The following is a 14,606-nucleotide window of genomic DNA, read 5'->3' on the forward strand; positions in this document are numbered from 1 at the left end:
AGCAAAATTCTTAAATTCTACTATTTAAGGAGGGAGCAGGAGATAACTGGGCATTAGATGTGTGAGCCTTACATTAGTAGCCGGGAAAACGCTAGAATCTATTATAGAGGACATTATAAGTAGATAGTTGAAACAAATGATCTGATTGGGCATAGTCAGCATGAATTTGCAAATGGGAAGTCATGTTTTATGAGCTATGTGGATTTTTTTGTGGATGTTAATTAAAAAGGATTTGATGGATGTAATATATTTTTAATAAGGCCTTTAAGGTCTACCACATGAGTTTGATTAGCAAAGTTAAAACACATGGGATGGTCAGTAATGTACTCTTGGCTTTAAGGATTGGCTAACAGACAAAGGAGAGGCATAAATGGGTCACTATTAAGTTGGCAGACTGTGTGACTATTGGGATACTACAAAGATCCATACTTGGGCAACAACTGTTCATTGTATATATCAAATGTAATATTTCCAAATTTGCAGATGGTATGAAGCTAAGCGATTATGTGTTATGGGAAGGATAAAGTGGTTTCAAGAGGATTTGGCGAAGTTCAGTGAGTTTGCAAGAACATGGCAGATAGAATGTATTGTGGATAGATGTGATGCTATCCACTTTGATCGGGGAAACACCTGCAGAATGTTCCTTAAATGTTGAGGTTGGAAAGTCTAGATGTGCAAAGGTAGCTGTGTCTTTGTCAACAAATCACTGAAGTCTAACATGCAGATGCACAAACTATTAGGCTAATGAAATGTTAGTCTTTATTGGAAAGAAATTTGATGTTGGGAATAGAGGTATTGTAAATGAGATTGGTGACCACATCTGGGGTGCTATAACAATTTTGATCTCTCTACCTCAGAAAATATATTATTACCATTGAGGGAGTGCGACAGAGGTTCACCAGACTTATTCCTGGGATTGTTGGACTGTCTTACAAAGTGGAAGATTGGGTAAACTGGATCTATATTGTTAAAGTCGAGAAGACTGACTGATGATCTCATTGAAACTTACAAAATACTTCATTGCAAGTAAGATGTTTCCCTGATTGGGGCACAATTTCAAAATAAAGGGAATGTCACTGAGCACAGAAATGAGAAGGCATTCCTTTATTCTGACGGGAGTGAATCTTTGGAATCCTCTACCCAGAGGGCGAGGGAAGCTCAGTCTTTGAGTATATTTAATGTAAAGTTTGATAGATTTATAATTACCAATGGCGTACATAATTATGGGATGCTGTCATAAAAGGCATTGAAATGTTTGGTCAATCATGACTATATTAAATGGCAGAGAAGACTTGATGCGCTGTATCTCATTCTGTTTCTGTATGTACTTTGTATCTCTTGTGACAATGGAAATAGAGGACAATATTCCAGTGGTACAAGGAAACCTCAAATTAAGTCAAGGTAAGGATTAGATTGGCACAAGTTGTTGATTTTAAGTATCAAAGAAATAGTCAACCTTGGGTAAGCCTCCAGGGTCTGATTCCTGGATATTAAAGAATGGGTGAGAAAATTGCACATTTAATCACAATTTTCTGAAGTTTTCAGGATTCTGGAATTCTGTATGCTTGAGTCAAAAATTGTAAATGCCGCATTTGTTTAAGGAGGAAGGAATAAACCAAAGACCTGGAAGTATACCATTTATGTTAAATGGAAGAATATCACTAAGGACAAGAAATGGGTGTAAAAATGTGTGCGTGTGAGAGGGCAAGATATAGTGAGTAGAATCCATTGTATATGTTAAGAGGATATCCACTTTGGATCTGAGAATGAGAAGGCACGGAGAGACCAGGAACTATAGTAGATTAGTTGAATTTATGTTTGTTAAATGAATGATAAATTGAAGCTATTGCTTTGATGCATATAGAGTCATAGAGATGTACAGCGTGGAAACAGACTCTTCGGTCCAACTCGTCCATGTTGACCAGATATCCCAACCCAATCTAATCCCACCTGCCAGCACCCGGCCCCTATCCCTCCAAATCTTCCTATTCATATACCCATCCAACTGTCTCTTAAATGTTGCAATTGTACCAGCCACCTCCACTTCCTCTGGCAGCTCATTCCATACACGTACCACCCTCTGCGTGAAAAAGTTGCCCTGTAGATCTCTTTTTATATCTTTCCCCTCTCATCCTAAATCGATGTCCTCTAGTTCTGGACTCCCCAACCCCAGGGAAAAGACTTTGCCTATTTACCCTATCCATGCTCCTCATAATTTTGTAAACCTCTGTAAGGTCGCCCCTCAGCCTCCGCTCCAGGGAAAACAGCCTCAGCCTGTTCAGCCTCTCCCTATAGCTCAAATCCTCCAACCCTGGCAACATCCTTGTAAATCTTTTCTGAACCCTTTCAGGTTTCGCAACATCTTTCCGATAGGAAGGAGACCAGAATTGCATGCAATATTCCAACAGTGGCCTAACCAATGTCTTGTCCAGCCGCAACATGACCTCTCAAATCGTGTACTCAATACTCTGACCAATTAAGGAAAGCATACCAAACGCCTCCTTCACTATCCAATCTACCTGCGACTCCACTTTCAAGGAGCTATGAACCTGTACTCCAAGGTCTCTTTGTTCAACAACACTCCCTAGAACCTTACCATGAAGTGTATAAGTCCTGCTAAGATTTGCTTTCCCAAAATGCAGCACCTCGCATTTATCTGAATTAAACTCGATCTGCCACTTCTCAGCCCATTGGCCCATCTGGTCCAGATCCTGCTGTAATCTGAGGTAACCCTCTTCGCTGTCCACTATACCTCCAATTTTGGTGTCATCTGCAAACTTACTAACTGTACCTCTTATGTTCACATCCAAATCATTTACATAAATGACAAAAAGTAGAGGGCCCAGCACTGATGCTTGTGGCACTCCACTGGTCACAGGCCTCCAGTCTGAAAAACAACCCTCCACCACCATCCTCTGTCTTCTACCTTTGAGCCAGTTCTGCATCCAAATGGCTAGTTCTCCCTGTATTCCGTGAGATCTAACCTTGCTAATCAATCAACCTTGTCGAACCCCTTACTGAAGTCCATATAGATCACATCTACTGCTCTGCCCTCATCAATCCTCTGTTACTTCTTCAAAAAAACTCAATCAAGTTTGTGAGATATGATTTCCCATGCACAAAGCCATGTTGACTATCCCTAATCAGTCCTTGCCTTTCCAAATGCATGTACATCCTGTCCCTCAGAATTCCCTCCAACAACTTGCCAAACACTGAGGTCAGGCTCACTGGTAAAAGTTCCCTGGCTTGTCCTTACCACCCTTCTTAAACAGTAGCACCATGTTAGCCAACCTCCAGTCGTCTGGCACCTCACCTGTGACTATCGATGATACATATATCTCAGCAAGAGGACCAGCAATCACTTCTCTAATTTCCCACAGAGTTCTCGGGTACACCTGATCAGGTCCTGAGGATTTATCTACTTTTCTGCATTTCAAGACATCCAGCACTTCCTCCTCTGTAATCTGGACATTTTGCAAGATGTCACCATCTATTTCCCTACAGTCTATATCTTCCATATCCTTTTCCACAGTAAATACGGATGCAAAATACTCATTTAGTATCTTCCCCATTTTCTGTGGCTCCATACAAAGGCCACCTTGCTGATCTTTGAGGGGCCCTATTCTCTCCCTAGTTACCCTTTTGTCCTTAATGTTTTTGTAAAAATAGCTTTGGATTCTCCTTAATTCTAGCTCATGCCCCCTTTTTGCCCTCCTGATTTCCCTCTTAAGTATACTCCTACTTCCTTTATACTCTTCTCAGGATTCACTCGATCTATTCTGTCTATATGCTTCCTTCTTTTTCTTAACCAAGCCCTCAATTTTTTTCGTCATCCAGCATTTCCTATATCCACCAGCCTTTCCTTTCACGCTAACAGGAATATACTTTTTCTGGATTCTCGTTATCTCCTTTCTGAAGGCTTCCCATTTTTCAGCCGTCTCTTTACTGGCGAACGTCTGCCCCCACTCGGCTTTCAAAAGTTCTTGTCTAATACCGTCAAAATTGGCCATATGATTTATTTAAATTAATATTGATTTTTACCTCCTAGGTGGGACGAAGTAGATTTTCTTTAATAGGGAGGCAATGGATATCCTAGAGTACCAGAAACTCTGTAATGTTCTGGCGACCCAGAGTGGAATTTGAATTCAATAAATATCTGGAATGAAGAGTCTAATGATGATGATGCGACTTCTGTCAATTGTCATCTGGTTCAACAAGTGTCCTTCAGGGAAGGAAATCTGTCCTCCTTACCTGGTCTACTTTATATGTGACTCCTGACCCACCGTAATGTGGTTGACTTTTAACTGCATTCTGAAATGGCCTAGCAAACCATTCAGTTGTGACAATCGCTGCAAAGTCTCAAAAGAAATCAGACCGGATAAACCACCTGTTGTTGACCATTTCCCAAATGCCAAAGGGAAAGCAGCCCAGTCGACCCTGCACTGTCCTCTTGGGGTTTCGTGCCAAAATTGGGAGAGCTGTCTCATGAGTCCAGCAACACCCTGACATAATCATACTCGTGGAATCATACCTGACAATATCCTCAACATGACCATCACCATCTGTGGATTTGTCCAGTCTCACCAGCAGTGGTGGTGTCACAGTGGTATAACAGTCAGGAAGGAGTTGTCCTGGTAGTCCTCAACATAGACCCTGGACACCATTAAATCTCATTGAGTCAGGTCAAACATGGGGCAAGGAAACCTGTTGATTACTGTGTAGTGTCCTCACTGAACTGATAAATCAGTGCTTCTCCACATTGAACAGCACATCGAGGAAGCACTGATCGTGCTGTAGGTGCAGAATGTACTCGGTGAGGGATTTCAATTTACACTACCAAGAGTGGCTTGGCAGCAGCAATATTAATTGAGTTGGTCGGATCCTAAGGGACACTGCTGCTATTTTGGGGTGTAGCAGGTGGGTAACAAACAAAACGGCAAAATATGCTTGACCTCATCCTTACCAATCTACCAGCTGTAGATGCATCTGTCTATCACAGCACCGGTAAGAGTAACCATCGCACAGTCCTTGTGGAGACAAAGTCCTGCATTCACCTTGAGAATATCCTTCACGCTGTGGTATTATCACCACGCTAAATGGTGTCTCATCAATGTAGTTCCCCCCTTCACTTTCTCAAAGGCAACTAGGGAAGGGTAATAAGTGCTGGACAGCCAGTGACACCCAAGTCTCTCAAGTGAATAAAGGAAAAATAATACCTTGCACCATGTTGTGTAGCACTAGCACTGTGGTAAATAGGTTAGTCTTCAAACTGATCCAGCACTCAATTAGATGTCCATGAGGTGCTGTGGGCCATCAACAGTAGCAGAACCATACTCCAATACAATCTGCAACCTGACATACCCTCCCAAAACTATTACCATCAAGTCAAGGGATCAGCCTGGTTCAATGAAAAGTGCAGGAGATCATGCCAGGAGCAACTTCAGGCAAAAATGAGTTGTCAACCTGGTGAAGCTCAAACTGAACTAAAAATAGCATAAGCATAATGTACTACATAACATGTTGCTTGGTGTAACCATATTATTAAATTCACAAAATTTATGTGGCTCAAATGTAAGGATACAAAATGGCCAACAGAGGTCGCTGCTGCAGCTATCCGTCTGCTCAAGGTTGTCCTACTTTCAAGTAAATTCATAATTATTTCCCCTTGCCACCGTCCACTCCAGAGGATGAAGATGATAACATCTGGCACACTTCTGGTTTGCCCATTCTTGAACTGAATTCCTTGTCAACATCAATTACTGTCAGGATTCATTCTCCTCTATCCAAACTGCCTCCTATTCCAGCATTGCTGTGCTGGAGCAAAGATGATATTTTTGGAGTGACAGTGGTTTCCTGTATCTCCTAATCTCCTCCCCCCACCACCCAGCAAGTGCAAGGAATTCATGGACTATAATGTCACGGATGGTGAGTCCATCCTTTCAGCTGTGTTTGCTGTTTCATCCCCTTCCTCCTCACCCATCAAGCCTAAACCTGCTCTTCTAGCTACATGGGTTAGGGGTAGGGAACTATGTAATCATCATATAATCTCACGTTTCCTAGACTTGCAAGAAGATAAGCCATTGCAGAACGAATTTAGTTTTTGATTTGAGATTTGTGCTTTATTTTTTGCCACTTGCTTGTGTTTCATTGTAACCGCTTCTCATCACCTCTGCCTCATTCTTTTTATTACAAACAGCATGAATGATAGTCTATTCACAATTTGTGACATCTTGAAAAATGTCCATATTACAGAGGCGGTGTTGCTGTATGTCTTAAAATGAATAAAAGTGGATAAATCCCCAGGTCCTGATCAGGTGTACCCTAGAACTCTGTGGGAAGCTAGAGAAGTGATTTGGCCCCTTGCTGAAATATTTGTATCATTGATAGTCACAGGTAAGGTGCTGGAAGACTGGACATTGGTGCCACTATTTAAGAAAGGTGGTGGTGGAGGGTTATCTTTCAGACTGGAGGCCTGTGACCAGTGGTGTGCCATAAGGATCGGTGTTGGGTCCATTGCTTTTAGTCATTTATATAAATGATTTGGGTGTGAACGTAGGAGGTATGGTTAGTAAGATTGCAGATAACCCCAAAATTGGAGGTGTAGTGGACAGCGAAAAAGGTTACCTCAGATTACAACGGGATCTTGATCAGATGGGCCAATGGGCTGAGGAGTGGCAGATGGAGTTTAATCTAGGTAAACATGAGGCACTACATTTTGGAAAGGCAAATCTTAGCAAGACTTATACACTTAATAGTAAGGTCCTAGGGGAGTGTAGCCGAACTAAGAGACCTTGGAGTAGAGGTTTGTAGCTCCTTGAAAGTAGAGTCGCAGGTAGATAGCATAGTGAAGAAGGTGTTTGGTATGCTTTCCTTTATTGATCAGAACATTGAGTATAGAAGTTGGGAGGTCATGTTGCAGCTGTTGGAGGATTTGAACTATAGGGAGAGACTGAATAGGCTGGGGCTGTTTTCCTTGGAGCATCAGAGGCTGGGGGTGACCTTTTATAGAGCTTTACAAAATCATGAGGGACATGGATAGGATAAATAGACAAGGTCTTTTCACTGGGGTTGGAGAGTCCAAAACTAGAGGGCTAAGGTTTAGTGTGGGAGGGGAAAAGCTTAAAAGGGACCTCTGGGCAACCTTTTCATGCAGAGGGTGGTGCATGTATGGAATGAGCTGCCAGAGGAAGTTGTGGAGGCTGATACAATTACAGCATTAAAAGGCATCTGGATGGATATATGAATAGGAAGTGTTTAGAGGGATATGGGCCAAGCGCTGGCAAATCGGACTAGATTAGCTAAGGATATCTGGTCGGCATGGACAAGTTGCACCAAAGGGTCTGTTTCTGTGGTATGCATCTGTATGACTCTATTATATAGTTTCACTATTATATTGATGTTGAGAACCTTTTTCTGTGGAGCTCCCATTTCCGAGTTTGACTCATCACCATAAGTATGTTTATAATGCCAAGGCATAGAAAATTATAGGTCATGTGCTGGAAAATGGGATTAGAATAATTAGGTGTTTTTTTTTTGACCAGCACAAACACAGTAGGCCAAAGGGCTTATTTCTGTGCTGTAGACCTCTATTCCTCTGACATATCTCTACTTGTCTTGCAGATGAAAAGTTCCTTGACTGAAATTGTTCACCTTGCTGCAATGGATACTGACTCTTGGGTTCAGATGGTGGCAGATATTCTAAAGACCTTCCCTGAAACTGGCTCTCTCAATCTTGAACTTGAGGAACACAATCAGAATCTGCAAGAAATTCTTGGGGAACTCCGAGAAAAAGGTACTTCAGTATTCACTTCCACTAGGTTCCCAAAACTTGACAATTTAATCGAGGTTATTTACATTTACTTTAAAGGAAAACAAAACCATTGCTTAAAAAATAGGGTGTCTGAATTCAGTTAAACGGTTCTAACGTTTAGATTCTACTTAATTTCTTTAAATAAAATAGCATGCTGTGATACCATAGTGCAATACTGGTATACAGAATCTCTACTTTTTAAGTATGTTTTCACTTTCATTTTTAAAAGATTATTGACCATTCTGATTGCATTCCATTCAGGCTACTTTCCAGATTGCTATACACTGCATATTAAAATAAAATAATGTGTTCCCCAACCTTACCTGTTGTGATTTTTTTCTCAATTTCTGGTTTCTGGCCCTCCTAGCGATGGGCACAATTCTTCCTGTCCACTCTATCAAAACCATGTATAATTTTGGATACCTCTGTTAATTTCAGAACCCTGGTATCTGATATATTATTCGCAGTTGCCAAGCCAAGACTTGCACTATTGACAGCCAGGCTAATCTGAACAGGAATAGACCTGTTGTGATTCAATTCAACAATTCATCAGGAACCTCTGGTTCAGGTTATGATCAGGCGCAGCACGGTGGCTCAGTGGTTAGCACTACTGCCTCACAGCACTAAGGATCCCAGGTTTGATTCCAGCCTCAGGTGACTGTCTGTGTGGAGTTTGCACATTTTCCCTGTGTCTGCGTGGGTTTCCTCCAGGTGCTCCGGTTTCCTCCCACAGTCCAAAAATGTGCAGGTCAGGTGAATTGCCCATAGTGTTAGGTGCATTAGTCCGAGGGAAATAGATCTGAACGGGTTACTCTTCGGAGGGTCGGTGTGGACTGGTTGGGCCGAAGGGCCTGTTTCCACACTTTGGAATCGAATCTAATCATTTATTTGTGTACACGGGAAAAGTTGGTCTTAAACATTCTAAGACTGAACTCTGACAAAAATCCACAATGCCTCATCTCCTCTCTTTTATACCTTATGTCATGTATTCAGTTTCTAATTGGATCAACATATGTAAGATCTAGGAGTAGGAATAGGCAATTCAGCCCCTTGAGCTATTCCACCAATTTAAATGACTGGTACTATGGTACGCAATGGTATGTTAACTAGATGTCACTTATTTTCCACTGTATGTGCATTGGACATCGTTCATATCAATACGATGCCCCTCCTTATCCTGCTGGTTGTGCGGTCTAGGTTGCTGTCACTCACTCCCAAACCTGGCTCTTTATCCACAGTTGTTTGTTTATTTGTAGTGGCAATGAAGATCTGAAGCAAAAACAGAATTTTCAGGTGAATCTCAGCATGTCTAGTAGAACCTTGGAGAGAAAAGAGAGTGAGCATTTCAAGTCCAGTGACCTTTCCTCAGAGCAGACATGTTCTGAAGAAGGATTATTGGGCTTGAAATATTAATTCTCCTTTCTTTTTCCAGTTTTGGGTCTCATATCTAAGGAAGGTTATGCTGGCGTTGGAGGGAGTCCAGAGGAGGTTCACAAGAATGATTCTAGAGATGAAGGGCTTGCCATATGAGGAGTGGCTGAGGACTCTGGGTCTGTACTCGCTGGAGTTTAGAAGTATTGGGGGGGTAGGGAGGGGAGAGATATCTGATCGAAACTTACAGGATATGAGAGGCCTAGATAGAGTGGATGTGGAGAATGTCTCCACTAGTAGGAAAAACTAGGACCTCAGGGCACAGCCCCTCAGTGAAAGGACGACCAGAATTTCTTCAGCTCGAGGCTACTGAATATGTGGAACTCATTGCTGCAGAGGGCTGTGGAGGCCACATCATTGTGTATTTAAGACATAAATAGGTTCTTGATTAGTCAGGGTTATGTGAAGAAGGCAGGAGAACGAGATTGAGAAACATATCAGCCATGATCGAATGGTGGTGCAGACTCAACAGGCTAAAGGCCTAATTGTGTTCCTATACCTTATGGGTTTTTTTGTGTTGTGCGTTTATGATTCTAATTCAAAATGTTTTTGACTAACACTGGGTCTTATCTCCTTTATTTAGTATGTTTTCTTTCTAATCAGTTAATGAATGTGAAGCCTCTGCAATGTTGCCTTTGGAGTGCCAGTATTTGAATAAAAATGCCCTGACAACTCTTGTGGGACCACTCACCCCCCCAGTGAAGCATTTTCAGCTTAAGCGAAAACCCAAAAGTGCCACACTTCGAGCAGAACTGTTGCAAAAATGTAAGTGACTCAAGGAACAGAACTAATATAACATACACACAGAACCTAGTTTGTAAGAGTGTCGAATGGTCTTTTACCCAGAATAGAATTGAAGCATAAAAACAAGAAGGCTTGAGGTTTGTTTTCATTCCTGAGCTAGAGATAGAATAAAATAAGTGAAGAGTACTTGTTGCTATACTGCAATCTCTGATGAAAATGAATTTGTGAGGATGTTTGACGGGAGAATTATTGCTTTGATGTAATGCCTGCCAACTTTGAATAATCTGGCCAATTCACTACCTGAGGTGTTCTATAGACAAAGCCGGAAACTATTGTCCACTTAGCCTAACATCTGACATAAGGTTCTAGAATCCATTATTAAGGAGACTTTAGTATGATACCTAGAAAGCCTCGAAATTATTTCAGTACTCAGGCATAGTGAACATCTCTTTGTGAAAGAGACATGGTGTTTACCTAATCTGAGTATTTTTGACAAAGTAACATTCACTGCATGTAGCGAGAAATGGACAGATGTTTCATATTATTGTATTTAGAATTCTAAAAGGCAGTTGACAATGGATTACATAAAATGTTAATACACCAGATATGAATATATGGTCTAGGAGTAACATTCACATAAGTAAAGGAATTGTTAGCCAATGGTAAGCAGACTGTAAAGTCTTTTACAGGTTAGCAAACTGTAACTAGTGGAGTACCACAGGTTTTAGTGCTGGGTCCTCAAATCTTTATAATTATGTGAATAATTTTGATAAGGGGACTGAATGCATGGCAGTTAATTTTGCAAATGAGAGCAAGATGAGGCGATGGTCTAGTAATTATCGCTGGACTTGTTAATCCAGAGAACCAGATAACATTTTGGGGACCCAGGTTTGAGTCCTGCCACGCCAGATGGTGGAGTGTGACTTCAATAAATATTTGGAATTAAGAATCTAATTATGACCATGAATCCATTGTCGGAAAAACTCATCTGCTTCCCTAATGTACTTTAGGGAAAGAAACTGCCATCCTTACCTGGTCTGACCTACATGTGACTCTTAATTGCCCAATGGGCAATAAATGCTGCATAGCCAGTGATGTCCTTATCCAGTAAATGAATAAAGGAAAAAAAAAATCAGGAAGTAAGTTGTCTAGGAGAGAGAATCTACAACGAGTTGCTAGTTAGGTAAGAGGTCAAAAATGTGGCACAGTTTTTTTTTATTATTCATTCATAGGATGTGAGCATTGCTGGCTAGGCCAGCATTTGTTGCCCATCCCTATTTGCTCTTGAGATGAGAGTGAGCTGCTGCTTCGGACTGATGCGATCCGTTTGCTGCAGGTGGACACACAATGCTGTTAGGACAGGAACTCCAGGATTTTGCCACAGTATAATTTGGGTCAGTGTGTGCTTGTCATTTTGGCAGGAAGAGTAGAACATCAGTATCTTCTGTAAATGGAGAGTGAGTGCAGAATGGTAGCTCAGTGGTTAGCACTGCTGTCTCACAGCGCCAGAGACCCAGGTTCGATTCCAGCCTCGGGCGACTGCCTGTGTGGAGTTTGCACATTCTCCCTGTGTCTGTGGTTTTCCTCCGGGTGATCCAGTTTCCTCCCACACTCCAAAGATGTGCCAGTCAGTTGAATTGACCATGCTAAATTACCCATACTATTAGGTGCATTAGTCGGAGGGAAATGGGTCTGGGTGGGTTACTCTGGGAGGGTTGGTATGGACTTGTTGGGCCGAAGGGCCTGTTTCCACACTGTGGGTAATCTAATAGATAGATTTAGATATCCTGGTTCATGAATCTTTCAAAATTAGTGTGCAGATAGCATAAATGATTTGGAAGGTAGATTGAATGTTGTTGTTAATTACAAGAGAACACAATCCAGGAATAGAGAAGTTTTACTGCACTGTACTGCATTGCTGAGAGTATATCTGGTGTACTGTTTGCAGTTTGGTCTCCTTCTTTGAAACAAAATTATCGTAGCAGCTCCGAGAACGTTCACTTGGTACATTCCTGAGATGAAGGGCTTATTTTACGAAGAAAGGTTAAACAGATTATGATTACATATATTGGAGTTTAGAAAAATGAGAGCTGAGTGGATTAAAACATTTAAGACTTTGAGGGGAATGGATAGGATAGTTACTAGGAGGATGGTTCCTCTTCTGAAAGCAACTATAGCTAGGGGTTGTAGTTTAAAAATAAGAGATTTCATTTTTAAGATGGGGTTGAAGATTTTCTCTGAAGAGTAGAGGATGGAGATAGCAAAGGCTGGATCTTCAAATTTACTCAAACTGAGTTGAACTTTTTATGGACAAGAAAGTCCAGTGTTATGAAGTTTAGACAGGAAAATGGAACTGAGAATACAACCAGATCAGCTATGACTTTACTGAGTGATAGAGCTTAAATGCTCAAATTACCTACTCTCTCTTTCTAAGATGTGTTCGTCTACTTGGTAGTTAAAATCTCCATGCCAAGCTGTGAAACTGATTCCAGTAAATCTGATGATTTGCACGATAACATGCAAAAATAATGACCATAAAAAGCCATTAATGATTTTGGAAAGTAATTCTTGGACTGTTTATTTAATGTTCTGCAGAAAAGGGGACCTACTGCAATCTACACAATTCCAGCTCCAAATTGTGGTGGATCTATTCATGCATTCAGAGCAACTAGGAGTAAGCAATAAATGGACTTGATGTGCTTAATAGCCGCCTCCTGTGTTGTAATGATTAACCAATGTAGCTTTGGGTGTTGTTGGCTTGGCCAGCATTTATTGCCCAACCCAATTGGACAGTTAAGAGTCAACCACATTGCTGTGGGTCTGGAGTTGCATGCAGGCCAGACCAGGTAAGGATGGCAGAGTCTTTCCCTAAAGAATATTTGTGAACCAGATAAGGCTTTCCAACAATTGACAATGGATTGGTCATTAGATTTGTAATTCCAGATTTTTTAATTGAATTCAAATTCCACTATTTGCCATGGCAGGATTTGGGTCTCTGGATTAATGATCCAGTGATAATACCAGTAGGCCATGGCATCCCCTTGCTCACTTCACATCAAGTAAATAAAAAGGAGGTGGGTTACTTGAATGTGATGCTGCAGAGCTGACTGTGCTTATTGTACTGTACCCAAGTAACAATTGGCATTATAGGAGTGGAAGAAATGAAAATGAAAAAAATTGGGGAAAAAATATTTTTGTTTTAAAAAGGCAGCCTGAGAAATGCTCCTTCGATAACTTATAACATACAATGTACTATTTAGGTTGAAGGACAGAGTAGTTCTTTGTATTTACTGCTATTTTTGTATTTGCCTCTGTGAAAAATGATGAATTTTGTAGTCATGATTTGGAGGTGCCAGTGTTGGACTGGAATTACAAAGTTAAAAATCGCACAACACCAGGTTATAGTCCAATAGGTTTATTTGGAAGTACTAGTTTTCGGACCATCTGATAAAGGAGCAGCACTCTGAAAACTGGTGCTTTCAAATAAACCTATTGGACTATGACCAATATTTTAACTAAATTTTGTGCAGTATTGTTTCTGTTTAGTGCATTAAGTTACTTCAGAGATCACCGGCCTTGGAGTTTTTATTTGAGATTATATTAACTGTTTCAGGAATTTTTCAATTCTTCCATCCATAGGTAAAATGTCTGTCTCTATCTCTGATGTTTAACCTCCTTTAGGAAATAATTTTCAATAAATATATTTTATTGCTTTTCAGCAACAGAAACTGCACAGCAGCTCAAAAAGACCTCAGGAGTGCCTTTAGCCAAAGGGAGAGGTTTGGTTAAGAAGCTCGATACCACTAGTATGTTCTAATATTATTGGAGTATAGTTCAATTAATCGTCAATGTATTAATGTGTCTTGACAGAATGACAGATGTAAAACGTGAAAGTTTTATGCTAATTGTCTCGAGTAATTGTTTGAACATTTTATTATTGGAAAAAACGCCTGTTTTGCACCTAATGGTTAAGCTAAAAATTCTGCTTTTTTTTCCCTAAAAAATGAACTTGTGGACTTCGTATGTTTATAACAACTAACTACATAGCTCCCCTCAAAGGGATTCCAAAGCAAGCTCCCTTCCGGAGCCCCACTACTCCCAGTGTATTCAGTCCATCAACAAACAGAACACCAATGGCTGTTCGGACCCCTTTGCGCAAGGAGAGAGGTGTAAAGGTGAGATTAGTCAGTTGCAGAGTTTGTGTATTTCAACTGTTTGGAGACTGTTAATAATGAGTTGAGGTATTTTGGGATTTTGAAGCTATGATCTTGAATGTGACTTTATTCATTGTCAGTTGCTCATTTTGTGGACATTGTATGGAGCGTTTATTTCCTGGAGGAATTAGTTTTGAACAGCTGAGGTTGCCACACTTTCAGGAATAATCTCATTTTATTTCTAAGTGAAAAATCAGTACCTTTGAATTAATGTATTTGTAAATGTTCTTTTTTTGATGTGGAATTGGATTGAAATGTTTGGGGACTTTCTTCATTATTAAGAAGAACAGTGCTTACAAATACATTAATTCAAAGGTACTGATTTTGACATAAATCTGATATCTTTACACATGCTATCACCCATTTTTTTCTCTCTCTCTGTCTCCACCCTCCCCCACCCCCCACCT

General features: G+C 40.7%; 1 protein-coding gene across 1 annotated transcript in view; it reads left to right on the plus strand.

Annotated features, from left to right (window-relative positions):
* nelfa (negative elongation factor complex member A) overlaps positions 1-14,606 on the plus strand; it is an 81,860-nt gene that overhangs the window by 53,699 nt on the left and 13,555 nt on the right. Inside the window, exons 2-5 of the mRNA XM_043712769.2 lie at positions 7,621-7,792; positions 9,845-10,006; positions 13,705-13,791; positions 14,033-14,160. Of these exons, the coding sequence (XP_043568704.1) occupies positions 7,621-7,792; positions 9,845-10,006; positions 13,705-13,791; positions 14,033-14,160 (549 nt within the window). The remainder of the gene's footprint in view (positions 1-7,620; positions 7,793-9,844; positions 10,007-13,704; positions 13,792-14,032; positions 14,161-14,606) is intronic.

The sequence above is a fragment of the Chiloscyllium plagiosum genome, unplaced genomic scaffold, assembly GCF_037043375.1.
Source record: "Chiloscyllium plagiosum isolate Xiang-an unplaced genomic scaffold, Cpla_swu_hap1 HiC_scaffold_1, whole genome shotgun sequence".
Taxonomy (NCBI): Eukaryota; Metazoa; Chordata; class Chondrichthyes; order Orectolobiformes; family Hemiscylliidae; genus Chiloscyllium; species Chiloscyllium plagiosum.